The sequence below is a fragment of the Camelus ferus genome, chromosome 3 (genome assembly GCF_009834535.1).
Source record: "Camelus ferus isolate YT-003-E chromosome 3, BCGSAC_Cfer_1.0, whole genome shotgun sequence".
NCBI lineage: Eukaryota > Metazoa > Chordata > Mammalia > Artiodactyla > Camelidae > Camelus > Camelus ferus.
Window position 1 is genome coordinate 100,037,438 of NC_045698.1, and position 13,540 is coordinate 100,050,977.

Below are 13,540 nucleotides of genomic sequence, written 5' to 3' on the forward strand. Positions count from 1 at the left end.
TAAGGAATAAGAGCTTTACCACCATTATGTTGTTCAATCCTTATAACACCTCTGAGGGCACATACTGTTTTTGTTTTCAGATGAAGAGATGGAAGCACATTTATTTATTTCTCTAAGGTCACGTCTAGTAAATTGCATGGCTGTGATGGTCTGACTCTTAATCTCTATAAAGCAGCATTTGACTGTGTACAGGTGAAACAAGTGGAAAGGAAACCAGCAAAAAAAAAAAAAAAAAAAACCCCAAAAATCTCCCAGAACTAAATTGCTGGGGTGCCTGGTGTGGGTATTCATGTTTTGAGTTGGTTACAGTCAAGGGAATCTTCCAGCTCTTCGAGGAACGTCCGTGCCCATCGACTGTGTTCATTTGTTTCTCAGGAAGTAACTTCAAGTACCAGGATGTTACTGACCTTCAGAAAAAGAAGCAAAATTTTAGTGTGCCAAGGAAGAGGAGTTAGACTTCTGGGATCTAAACCATATATTTTTGTGTGCCCTGGAAGCCTTTACTTTGTGGTTGAGGTACTAAATGTTCTGGAGACTTGGACTGCAGATGGTGACACGCTGACTGCATGAAGGCGAAGCCCTGTTGCGTCTGTTCCCTGCGTTCTTGTAACTGAAGGTTACCTGGAGCGGCTGAGGGCTCCTTCTCCACATCCTCTGAGTTCTGCCCCCTGAGTATTTCTCGGTGCCGTGCCTTCCTGCCCTTTCCCACCGCTTCTGCCCCGTTGCAGGTTGTCTGCTAACACATCAGCCTGACTCCATCGCTCTTGCTGGACAGTACCTGCCAGCTCTCCTGGGCTAACTCATTACACAGATGATCTTTACCACAACCCAGTGCAGTAATGGGTTAAAGATGAGTTAAAGAGCGTTGCCTGGCTTACCCCGCCCAGGTTTTCATCCTTCCATTGGCTGCCCTTCTCTTTGTCATATGAATGAATGATTCTTGGGAGCTGTGTTCTGCTCGAGCTGCTGTACCAGAGTTACACAAACTGGGTGCCTCAGAACAACGGGAATTGATAGTCTCATGTTCTAGAGGCTAGAAGTCTGAGGTCCAGGCCGGCAGGCCCCTGCCCCGCCTCAAACCTGTAGGGAAACCGTCCTTCCTCTTTTATTCCTAGCTTCCGATGGTTCCCAGCAGTATTTGCCATTCCTTGCTTCATCGATGCACCACTTCCGTTCCTCATCATCACACTGCTGTCTTCCCTCTGTGTATGTTAACTGTGTCCAAATTTTCTCCCTTTTTTAAAGGACAGCAGTGTTTTTTGATTAGGGCCTAATGGCATCATTGTAACTTGATTACCTCTCTACAAACCCTATTTCCAAATAAAATCCCATTCTGAAATACTGGAGGTTAGGACTTCCTATCTTTTAGGGGTAAATAGACACAATTCCATCCACGACAGTAGCTCTATTCTGTGCATGGAAATAATCTAAGTTTACCAGAGAGTCCAGGATGATGGAGCCACCACTAATGAGCCAGTTACGTTTTTGTTTATTTATTTATTTATTTTTAATCTGTGTTATCAGCTAGGAAATAGGACTAGGTTTTTTCTTACAGTTCTCCTCACAGGAAAACAAGGATGGGGATGAAGGGAGAAGGAGGTGGGAAGGTCTCTCTTGGGCATTTCCTTTGTCAGGCTGTGATTGTGTCCCTGGCCCTTGACGGGGGAGCCTGGGTAGGCCTGCTGGCTTCTCTCGTTGGTAACCTGGTGAGGATATAGCAGGCACTCCCTCTGTGTGTGTGATTAGAAGCATTTCTTTGAGGCAGACAGAATCTTCCATCTTTGAGGTCCTTCCGTGGGCCTTGCCCAGCCCCCCAGGCCGTGGAAACTTTCATTTCCCACCGGGTTGTGGGGTCAGAGGTTCATGTCATGTGTGGGAGGGGAGGTCCCAAGTTGGAGAAGGGGAGAAAAGGGGCTCTGGGGAAAAGAAAGGGAAGTGGTTCAGAAATAACAATCTCTAAGTCATCATTTCCTGTTGAAAAATGGGCAATCGGGCGTGATACCAAGGGAAGTGAAAGCCGAAATAAATATGAACAACTGCCTTTGGAGTGCTTGTGTGGAGTGCATCGTAGTGAGCCGTGTGAGATAGTTAGTCACCCTGCATAAGGTGGTCCTGCTGGCTTTAAGTGAAGGATGAGTCAGAGCTAATAGGAGGAACGACCTGAGAACCAGCTGCTTATCTTCTGCATTGTTCCCCAGTAAAGGGTGACTCAGTGCCTTGGACAGTGATGGAGCACAGCTTTCAAGGACGACAGGGAGGGATGAGTTAAGGAAGAACAGTTGTCTTTGTGAATACCAGCAGTAGGTTTGGCTTAAGATCGCCGTCTTCTCTATCACTGGAGCCATTTAGGAGGAAAAGGATGGGCCTTCTTCTCAGAAATGTATTTTTCATAGAGGAGGTCCAAAAACTTTGGTCATCTTTGAGGAGTTCATTGTTAGTCTTTGGTGACTCTCTCGTGGCTTAATACCCGTTCCTTGATTTAGGTTAGGGATGTGTATATGGTGCCACTAGATGTGTTTATAGCCAAAGGACCCAGCAATGCCTGTTCCCTCACCTCCATGAGGATCTAAAGGAATGGACGCTGCAGGGACAGTGGCAGCAGGAAGTCAGGGTACCATATTGTTCTGAGCTGGGTTTTGTCTGACTCTCTAGTGGGGAGCTCTTTGATGAACTGGGCATGTGGCTTTGTCCGAAGGCAGGCCTCTCCCCTGGGCTCAGGTCGGGTAGCATATACCTTGGTGCTTACCCTTCCTGCCACAAACAAAGTGTGAGAGTTCCCTTCGCTGTCGTTATTAGGGCTGCTTCTTGGAAAAGGAGAGTTAGGTGAAAAAAAATGAGATTCTATTTAACAAGTAAAGGCATGTTTATTTAGGGGCGAGAAAATTAAACACAACAATATAACGTAAAGCAACTGTGTCTTGATGTAACAGGTGTTTGAGGCAGGTCAGAGGGGACCACTCAGACCACGTAAGTCGGCACTGAGAAGTTCAAGTTAGAAGGGGGCTGGTCCCCCAGAGTAGTAGACCTGAGCTTGTGATCCAGGGGTGAGGTTCTGGTTCTTCTAAACCTTGTTCAGTCCTTTATTATCCTTTGTTCAGGTTGAGATTTGGGAGTAGGGCAAGATATATAGAACTTGGGGAGGGGCCCATCCACGTGGGCACTGAGAGGAGAGAGCGCGGGAACATTTATGTAGCTTGGAGAGTGAAGGCCGGCAGGGGCTCGGGGTGGGGATGTGAATGGCTTTTAAATATATGAAGGCCTTTTGTGAGAATCGTGGTGAATGGATGTTTTCACTCTTCACTAAAAGCAAGACTAAACAAGGAATGGGCTTACAATTTTTAGCCTGAGGCACTTTAAATGAGAATTTTGGGAAACCATCTTAACTAAAAATATGGGAACGTGGCGTTATTAAGAAAGGAATCCAGAATGCTGACTTTTGGATAGTTGAGAGAAAGTGCAGAAACACGCTTGAGCTGACGTCTTATCTAGATTGACCTGACTTTGCCTGTTAGACTGCAGACTCAGGACACACCAGCTTCCTTTTCTCTCCCTTCCGTGTTGGTTATCAATGTAACTACACTCTTCTATGAGATAACCTGACACTGCGAATGTACTAGAAGGAGACTGAGTTGGAGCCCTGGCCTTCAGTTTCTGAAGAAGTGATTTTCTTAGGAGGCATTGAGGCTCACAGGGTAAGAGTTTGGTTGTTTGTACCAAGGAGACCTGGTTTCAAATGCTGGCTGCCACTTAACTGTGTGTTTTGGGGCAAGTGACTTAACCTCTCTGAATCTGCTTCCTCATTAGTAGAATGGAGGAACATTAGTCCTCCTTTCATGGGTTGTTAGGACTATTCCATGAGACAGGGCATGTAGAGTTCCTATGCCTGAAGTACAAGAGGTGCTCTGTAAGCACTAGCCATTATTATTATTTTATTCTAGACTTTCAAACCAGGGCTGGGAACTCAGGTACAGCTACGTAATGCCTCTTGAACCTGCTTATGTGATCTCTGCCCTTCTGCCTTCGTTACAGCTACTAGCATTCCTACAAGGGCTCTTCACTTTCTACCACCACGGTTATGAGCTGGCCAAGGACTTCAACGACTTCAAGATGCAGTTGACTATTAGCATACAGAACGTGAGTGGGCGAGGGGATGGGCTCCCTCTCCCTGGTTAAGTACGGGTCTGGGTGCCTGGAGATCACTTAAATGGCCGGGAGTGCAGATGGGGAGGACGGGCCTTGTTCGAGTTCAAAGGGAAGTGGGGGGCAGGCATTGCTAGGGTGCTGGGTGGTCCCAGGTTAGAGCATCATTCTCTCCTCCGTTATTTCAAAGCACTATTTATGTTCTCGGAAGTGCTGCTCTGATTATTTTTTTAAATCACTAGCACCAGAGTCAGGATTTCCTTTGGCAGTGGAAGTCCCAGCCCCACCCAGCCCGGCCCAGCCTCCCTCCTGCGCATCCAGCTGTCTGGCCACACAAAACCTTACAGTGTGTGTTCAGGGATTGGGGATGGAGCCCATGTGCTGGCCTCCAGCTCAGAGGATATACTCCTGTTCAACCCGCTCTGGGGCTGCCAGGAAATCTGAGCCAGTGCGCCTTACTCCCAGTTTCCTTCCCCAAATTGTTAACAGTGGGACCTCTGGGTGCACAGAACCCTGCTTAGGACTCTGGTTCGCAGTTACTGGGGCTCGAACCCCCTCCTTCCTTGTGTGATTGGGCCACGTTAGTCTGCCTGTTGTCTTTGTCTCTGGATGATCCCGTGGCCGAGGAAACCCAAGTGCTCCCATGGGAGGTGCGCTACATGTTTTTAGAAGCCTGAGCTTGCCCCCCGCACCCTCCATGCTTCTCTGTGTGGCCTCAGAGAACAGAGAGTTGAAGAGTCTTGGATGAGCTTTCGCAGAGCCCGGCTTCCCCTTGGGCCTGGCTCCTCAGAAGGCAGCCTCTGGGGTGGAGGTGTACACAGAGCAGGCTTACAGGAGGCAGTGTCAGCCAAAATACCTGTGAGTGGTGAGGCAGTCTCCACAGAGGCCCCAGTTGATGTCATGGGCCCCCTGGCACAGGCATGGGCCCCTGACCCTCCTTCTTTGGCCCTTGGCCTCTGGTTACTGGATGCAGGCTGCCCTGGGGGAGGGAGTAACCTTAAGTGAAGTAGCTCCATTTCAGGAGGGGATTCTGTGAGCCATCAACAAACAGCTGAGAAAAGTATCTCCTTCCTGGAGGGAGTTGGGGGGCCCCCCTCCTATGGACCATCAGAGTCAGCTTCGCCTGGGGTGCTTGTTGACAGTGTGCATGTCTGGGTTGAGAGGTACTAAATTTACCTTTGGCGGTGAGGATTGGTCATTTGCATTTTCTGCCAGTTCCCCAGGTGATTTCGACGATCCCTTAAGTCTGAGGGTAGGGTCATTCTAGTATAGGACTTTTAAGGCCAAAGTATAGTTTTTAAAAGTGAACATTTGCCTAATTCTTGGATGGCTGAATGTTCCTTATCTGGTTTTAGTTCTAAGGATTCTGTGGATTGATGTTCTGAATCACTAGAGATGGGAACAAGGTTTCATTTCTTCCATTTGAATAAAATTCCTTTCATCCTAGACAAGAAACCGCTTTGAAGGCACCAGGTCGGAAGTGGAAGCACTGATGAAGAAGATGAAGGAGAACCCCCTCGAGCACAAGACCATCAGCCCCTACACCATGGAAGGGTACCTCTACGTCCAGGAGAAGCGTGAGTGCCGGCCGGCCAGCAGCCTGGGTGGACTCGTGCCTTTGGCCCAGGAGGTGGAGGGTGTATTTGAATCCTTAGTGCCTGGTCTGGAGCACAGGTCTGGATGAAGGAGAGCAATTTCATAGTCCAGTTTCCTAAGGGGAAGTTGCTGTCCACAAGGTCTTTGTCTACCTCCAAGGGATGTATCGTGTTTTCTTTGTAACTGGGAATCCCTTTGCAGCCGGGAGCTCATCGAGGCTCCGCGGTGCTACTTCTCTCCCTGGTGTCGCCCTGCTCTGGAGGTTCCTGTACCCTCAGTGTGTTCCTGTACCCTCAAACCACACCCTGGGCGTAGAGGCCTTGGAGAGGTCTGCAGCGCTGGGCCTTGTTGTCTGTCGGCGGTCACATCCTTTGGTGGACCTCCCAGTGGGTGATTTTGTTTTCCTTTGAGACTTGTTTCAGCAGCACCCGGAGAATTATGACTTGGGCTTGTTCCCTCTTCCCCTCAACTCCTGTTGTCCTAATATTTACATTTGATCAAAAATAGAAACAAAAGCTCATCCCAAGAGCTAGGAAGAAGACCCATGGACTGGCCCATATGACGTCAGGGAAAGAAATGCCAGGTGGTGCTAACCCAGGGTTTCCACTGATGACCCACAGGTTCTTGCACTGCGTTGTAGCACCCCCAGACTTCATTCGTGCGTGCCCTGCTAGGGGTTACAGGAAGTGCTTTTCTCTTTTCTTTGACGGGTAGTTCTTGTAGTTTCCCAGCCATGCTTTCCGCCTGGGCACTGATGATTCAGTGCTAGCCACATCTCTGCACTCCTGGAGGCTTTCTGAGGGAACAGCACACTTTGTTTCAGTGGTTATTCTGCTTAGCGATTACTCAAAAATTCGCTTGGGCTTAAAATTGCTCCCTGCTGACAGTGGTGTAGTAATGGGGTTGGAGGTCGGAGCATCAGGCATGAAAGAGAGTTTTATGTCCCTTATTCTTAAGGGGATGAGCTTGTTAAGGTTTGTAAGAGACAGAAGCTGCTTTAGTTGTGTGTTACACCTGCATAGGTGGTGAGCTCTTCTTTGCCCAATGAGAAGAGCGCCCCAGAAAGTTTTCAGTCAACTTGAAAATGTAAATTTTTGGGCTACAAAAATACAGTTCAGTGTCCACTTACAATACTTAATTTATTAAATGGTCACTTACAGGTTAAGTCGGTGTGAGCGCTCTCCCACTGCATCATTCAGTTTTATTCCAACACTTCATGCGCTCTCTCAGCACTAATGTCTCGATCACCCTTAGAAACACATTTTGATTCTCTGACCCAGAAGTTCAGAGCATGTCATTAGGATACAGCTTTCTTGTTTGTTTGGGAGTTTTTGTCACTTTCTATTTTGAAATAATTTCAAACTTTCAGAAAGTTTTAAGAATAATATAAAGAACAACCATATGACCTTCACCCAGACTCACTGATTTTTCCCCTATTTCCACAATTAGATCATTCTTTCTCTCTCAGTCTGGGTGTGTGTGAACATCACAGTCACAGATACTCACACACACGTTTAAATTTTTTCTAAGCCGTTTGAGAACAGATTGCACACACTATGCTCTTTTACATTAGTGTGCATTTTCTAAAAATATTCTGTCATGTAACCACAGTTACCACATCCAAGAAATTTAACATTGTAAGATATTTAATCTAAATGACGTTCCACACACCCAGTTTGTCAGTTGTCCCGGTGATGCCCTCATAAAGCATTTTGTTTTCCTCCAGTACGGCATCTTGTATAGCATTTAGTTGTCATATGACAACTTTAGTCTCCTTTAATCTGGAATAGTTCCTCACATTTTCTTTGGCTTTGAAGGCATTGATGTTTTTGAAGAATACAGGCCAGGTCTTTCATAGAATTTTGTTCAGTGTGGCTTTGCCTGATGTTTCCTTATGATTAGATTCAGGTCGAGCATCTCTGGTCAAATCCTACATGAGTAATTCTGTGTTCTTCCCGGGTACCACATCCAGAGCAAAGGATGGCCCTCTGCCCCGCCATGGTCTTGTTAATTTTGATCATTCAATCAAGGTATGGTCTGGTTGCCCCACTGTGCAGTCACTCTGTTCCCCTTGTAGTGGTTAGCAACCTGTGGGGAGACACCTTAAGACCATGTTCTTCCCTCATTGGACTCACTTCCTTCCTTCCTTCCTTCATCAGTATGGACTTACGGGTTCCCATTTTGTTCAGTAGGCTACGTACATTACTGTCTTTATTATTTATTTTGATGCTCAAAGTGTCCAGGATACAACACTTTTGAAATCTTTGTCTTGTGCCGTCACTGGAATTTATTCTCTTAGCCAGAGAGATACCTTAGCATACTTGGTATTTCCATTTGTCCTTGATTCTCCAATGTATTGCCTTGTAAGTTTACTAAGTGACATCCAACACTTGCGATGGGCATTCACGCCCTGAAAAATGATTATCTAGTACCTGCTTAATTTCTTTTCATGTTGTTATTGTTGTTTTTTGACCATATCTATGTGATCTAGAGCTAAGCATCTAGGACTAGTATTGGTTGAGGACCTTGCTAATAATACGAATCATGCCTCCTTCTTCCTCGAATGCTACTTTTTTGTTCAAAAATAAAGTAATTGGCCAGGCACCCGGTAATGTCGGAGACTGTCAGTATTTGACTGCAGGGCACTTGCTTTTTTCCCGAGGGATAATTTTGAGGGACAAACTCTTTAGATTCCATTTGAGCATTTATAGTTACTTCCATTTCACATTTCTGGTGTCTTGGAGTTTTGCTTGTCTGCGTTTTCAATCTTGAGTTCTGCTAAAATAAAAACGAGGGGTTTGGAAGTGGGTCAGAACCCCTGTGCGTCTGTGCACACAGTCACAGAGCAGCTGTGTGGGAAGCATGAAGTCATCGGGCCAGATGGGAACGGTGACAAGCACTTTGAGGAGCCTTTCTGTGTTCTTTCTTCAATCATCTTACTCCTGTCAGGGGAGAGAAAGGAAACTTCAGATGGAGATTGATGATGGGAAAGTGACTTTAATTTCCCCAGGGAACCTCTACTTTCCTTATTTTTTAAGACCCGTTGGCTGCAGCAGTTAGTGGGAAACAGTCTTCCTTGGTCACTGGGGAAAGCCCTGGTCCAGTTCCATTTCCAGCCTGTGGGATTGGATTTCTGTCTGTTCCATTCCAGCTGCTATGGAGAATGTTTTGCCCCTAGAAACAGTTTAAGGATTAAGGATAGTGAGCATTGTGGGTTACTGGTTGTGTGTTTTTCCTGCATGCAGTGGACATGCAGAGATGATTTATGGGGAATATTACCTTGCAGGTCACTTTGGAACTTCGTGGGTGAAGCACTACTGTACATATCAACGGGATTCCAAACAAATCACCATGGTACCATTTGACCAAAAGTCAGGAGGAAAGGGGGTGAGTTCATTTTTAAATTTCATGTCTGATTTGCTCAGCTAACATATGATGATTATAATGCATGTATGAAATAATACCGCTAATGTTTCGCTGTAATTTTCTTAATTTTTATACAGTAGTTCCAGGAGGCATGGCACCCGACAAAGTAACCAAAACAAGAGGATTATTCTTAGCTCTAAGTTACATTAGGAACTGCAGTTAGGAAAGATGCTTGTAGTTCACATGTATACAGTGTTAGTGTGTTTAGATGCTGGAAATTCTTGGATGACGTCGCCTTGTGAAGCTGGTTCTTGTCACTGTCACCTGGTACCTAGAGGGCTGCCAGTTGGCAGTGTAGATGTTCCAGTTATCTATTGCTGTGTACCAGACCCCCCAAAAAGGCAGCAACTTTTAAAATGACACCAATCGTTTCAGCATTTCTTACAGTTTGTGTGTGTGTCAGGAACTTGGGGAGCATTTGGATGGATGGTTTGGGCTCAAGGCTTCTTGTGAGGTTCCAATCAGATGGTGACTAGAGCTGGAATAGTAAGTGTTTGAAGCAGCTCTGGGCTGGTCAGATCTAGCTCTCTTCCTTTCTCCTGACCTCCTCTCTCCTTCTCTTCCTCTTTCCCTCTTGTTCTGTGTACTCTCAGAGCCTGTCCATCTGGCCTCTCTACATGGGCCAGTCTGGGCTTCCTCACAGCATGGCGGCCTCAGGGCAGCTAAAGGTTTCAAGAGTGAGTGTTCCAGTAACAGAAGCAGACCTTACATCGCCTTTTAATGACTTCTCTTAGAAGTCATATTGCCTCACATTGGCCCTTGGCCCTGTGTTGGTTAAATAGTCATAAAAGCCCAGCCAAGCGCACCCAGTTTCAGTGTGAGAGGTCACAGACCTGCCTCTTGATGGGAGAAGCAGCAAAGGCACGTTGCGCTGACAAGCATGTGGGATGGGAGACACTCCCGGGGCCGCCTTTGGAAGAGACAGCCAGGGTGCCTCTGCGGGGTCGTCGCCACTGGTGGGCCCTCCTGGCTGTGTCTCGGAGCATTCAGTCTGCCTGCATTTCCTCATTAGGTGATCTGTCTTTCCTCTCTGGCTGTTCATTATATCTTCTTCTTTTTTTTTTTCCCCCTTTTGAAATTCTGCATTTCATTATGATGGTTCTCTCTGTAGTTTTTAATTTTTTTTAGTTTTTCAATCTGTTGTGCTTAGGATTCGGGGCCTTTCTGGGTTGGAAGATTGGTATCTTTCAGTAATTTTGGAAGGTTCTCACTGATTATCATTTTGAATTTTATTCCCCTTCCCATTCTTTTAATTATCTCCTTCCGGAGACATTTAAATATTTTTAATTAAAATATTTATATTTTTCATTTGTTTGAATCTCTGAACTCTGTTCTGGATAATTTCTCTCATTCTTCTACATTTAGTTTAAATAATTTTTCGGCTGTGTCTCATCTGTTGATGACTTAGTCCTCTGTGAGTATTCCAAGCCTGGCCCTCTTTTCTGTGGTGCATTTCTGTGCACCCCATTTTTGTGTTTGCACATTGTGTGGGCACCACAGTGCAGAGGCTACAAGCCCTGGCTCTGAAGTCAGACCGTCTGGGTCAGTGACGTTAGACACTTGTCATTGCTCTTAGCTACTCCCCAACGCTGCACCCTTGCTCTCCTCCACTTTCAGTTTTTCTAACTGGTTTTTTCATTAAGCCACAACACAGGAGTTGATCAGCATCTCTGTCCTTCCTTTTATCAAAGCGAAAAAAGCTAAAGCTCTTTCATTGTGTCTTGTCAAGGGTGAAGTTGACATAAATAATCTCAGGAAAAGAGACATTAAATTGTCAAAACATAGAGAAATTCCAGAGTTAGAAGCCCTATTAAAAATCTGTATTAATAGGTGTCCCCTATTATTCATGAAAGGAAAATGGAGTTAGGTCTGCCTTTCTTGGGTCGAGTCATAGTCCTTTTCCAGCTCTTAGTCCTTCTAGAAATTGGCTTCACTGGATTATTCTCTCACAGCCTTTATTTTGGGGCTTTTTATCTTGTGCACTTCTAAGGCTTGAATGAAGAACTGTCTTGTATTTTCTTATCTTCCTTTTGATCACGCTTGAAAGTAAGAGGCAGAGACCAGCTATGGTGGGCGTTTGGGACTCCTTGGGCTTCAGTGAGATAACAGTCAACACTTCACTGAGTCGTTAAGAGGTTTACATGCGTTAGTGTATATAAGCTTCTTGGGACAGAGCCCGACACAGTACTAAATACTTTTCCTAGGAATAATTCCTTACATTTATATTATGTTTTATGTTTTTCTTAGTCCTTTTATTGTCCTTTACCATCCAGTTTGATCCGGGTCTCCTCCTTTACAAAAGAGGGAACTGAAGGTGAGAGAGAGAAAATGATTTTTACGGCCGTACAGTGAATGAATTCCTAGAACCAGTGCTTTAACGCTGATTCTGGAGTCTGCATCTCCTCATTCTGAGCCCAATCATCATCATAAAGTAGGATAATTATATATGTATATATGTATATATATATATATATATATAAAGGCTTTCTATAGCACCACTCTGTTTCCTCGGCCTCAGGGAGGAGGAAGCGTGAAGACTGGCTGGGCAGAGGTGATGTCTTTTCAGTTTATACAGGAGAATCTTGACATCTTTGTATACGTGTTTATACGAAGCCTTCCTAGGAGCTGGAGGTAGACTTAACATAGATAATTGGGATATTTTCTTTTCCTAACATACTTTTTCTCTACCCTTTTTCTCCTTCCCTGTCCCTTTCACTTGGATTATTTTCTTTAAAAGTATCCACTTTTCTCTTACTTCAGTCCAAGAGATGTGAGCAGATTTCCTCTGTCCTCTTGCAGACCAGCTCTGTATGTGGTAAAAGAGAATTTCCCACATCCTGCCCTCTGAGATGAGGCCCCTCTCTGTGGGAGGCCTGGAGCAGCCCAGCGCTGACCCTGTCCTGTCCCTGGCTAGAAACCTTCATTATTTCCTCAGTGCTCTCAGGATACATGCCACAATCTGCGTGATCTGGTCCCTGCCTCCCTCAAACTCTTTCTCAGTCCACTTTCCCTCTCGCTCTGGGATTCTAGACACAGCGGCTTCCCTTCAGTTTCTCCAGGGCTCCTTGGACCCCAACCACAGGGCCTTTCCACCTGCTATTCTCACCCTAGTCTATGCTTCTGGTTTTATCTCCTGTGGATCCTGCGAGTCCAACCCAAGAAATCCTTTGCTGACCTTCCTGACCAGGTCACAGCCCCTTAATGTAGGCTTTTGTTGCACAATCTGCCTCTTTTATTGTAGTGTTTGTCAGGGTTGTAACTCTTCATTTATTTGTTTAAGTGATTGTTATCTCCATCCCCGCCCCCCACTTTTTTAAACCATCAGTAGTTGAACAGATTGTCTTTATAGATTTTTCCTGATATAACGCAATCATCTTTGGAACAGAATCACATTCTCCTCTTTTTTTCTGCTTATATTTGACAACCTTTTATAGATCCCCAGTTTTCTCCTATTTCTCAGGGACACACCCCCCCAAGCATTCCAAGGGGGAGCTGGTCCAATACCATTAAATCAGAAATATAGTTAGTTATCACCAAGGTCAGAATCTCATATATTTGGGTGTTTACACTCATACATTTACACATTGCAGAAGGAGCAGTTCTCAATCTGAGAAGTTCATCTTAGCCATTCAGGAGAGGACAATAGATGGAAGGCTTGTGAATACAAACTGTCTCTTCCTAGGTCTTCTGTGTTTTGTGTACTATCCTGATATTAGTGGGTGGTCAAGTCTTACCATACGCAGTCACATTTCCTATTATTCAACAAACTAGGCAAGTTTGCTAATTTCCCCCTAGTTTAGAAAGAGAGATCGGCAGATACAGGCAAAATAGGACCCTAAGAAATTCTTACGTGACCGGAAGAGAGGAAATCAGGGACAGAAACATCTATGTTTCTAGGCCGTAAATTAGTGCTATGTGATAAAACTGTTGCATTCCATTTGTACAATGGAATCCTACCCAGCAGTAAAAAGAAAGAAACTTTTTTTTTGTTCCATGGATTTAAAAAATTACCTCTATTGTTTTAATGTTTATGTTTATTTTTTATTGAGATAGTTATTGTTTATATTAAACAGTATTATGTAAGTTTTCAGGTATATAACACAGTGATTCAGTTTTTAAATGTACCCCATTTATAGTTATTTAAAATATTGGCTATATTCCTTGCACTGTACAACACATCCTTGTAGCTTATTTATTTTATACATAGTAGTTTGTACTTCTTAATCCCCTACCCCTAGCTTGCACCAACCCCTTCCCTCTGCCCACTGAAAACCACTAATTTGTACTCTGAGTCTGCTTCCTTTTTTGTCACGTTCATATTTGTTTCATTTTTTTTGATTCTACGTATAAGTGATTTTATACAGTATTTGTCTTTCTC

At 44.9% G+C, this 13,540-nt stretch overlaps 1 protein-coding gene across 6 annotated transcripts in view; it reads left to right on the forward strand.

Moving 5' to 3' along the window:
• ARHGAP26 (Rho GTPase activating protein 26) overlaps nucleotides 1-13,540 on the forward strand; it is a 414,886-nt gene that overhangs the window by 125,503 nt on the left and 275,843 nt on the right. For all 6 annotated transcript variants that reach the window (XM_032476994.1, XM_032476996.1, XM_032476997.1 and 3 more), the window contains exons 7-9: nucleotides 4,030-4,134; nucleotides 5,588-5,717; nucleotides 9,023-9,123. In XM_032476994.1, the coding sequence (XP_032332885.1) occupies nucleotides 4,030-4,134; nucleotides 5,588-5,717; nucleotides 9,023-9,123 (336 nt within the window). The remainder of the gene's footprint in view (nucleotides 1-4,029; nucleotides 4,135-5,587; nucleotides 5,718-9,022; nucleotides 9,124-13,540) is intronic.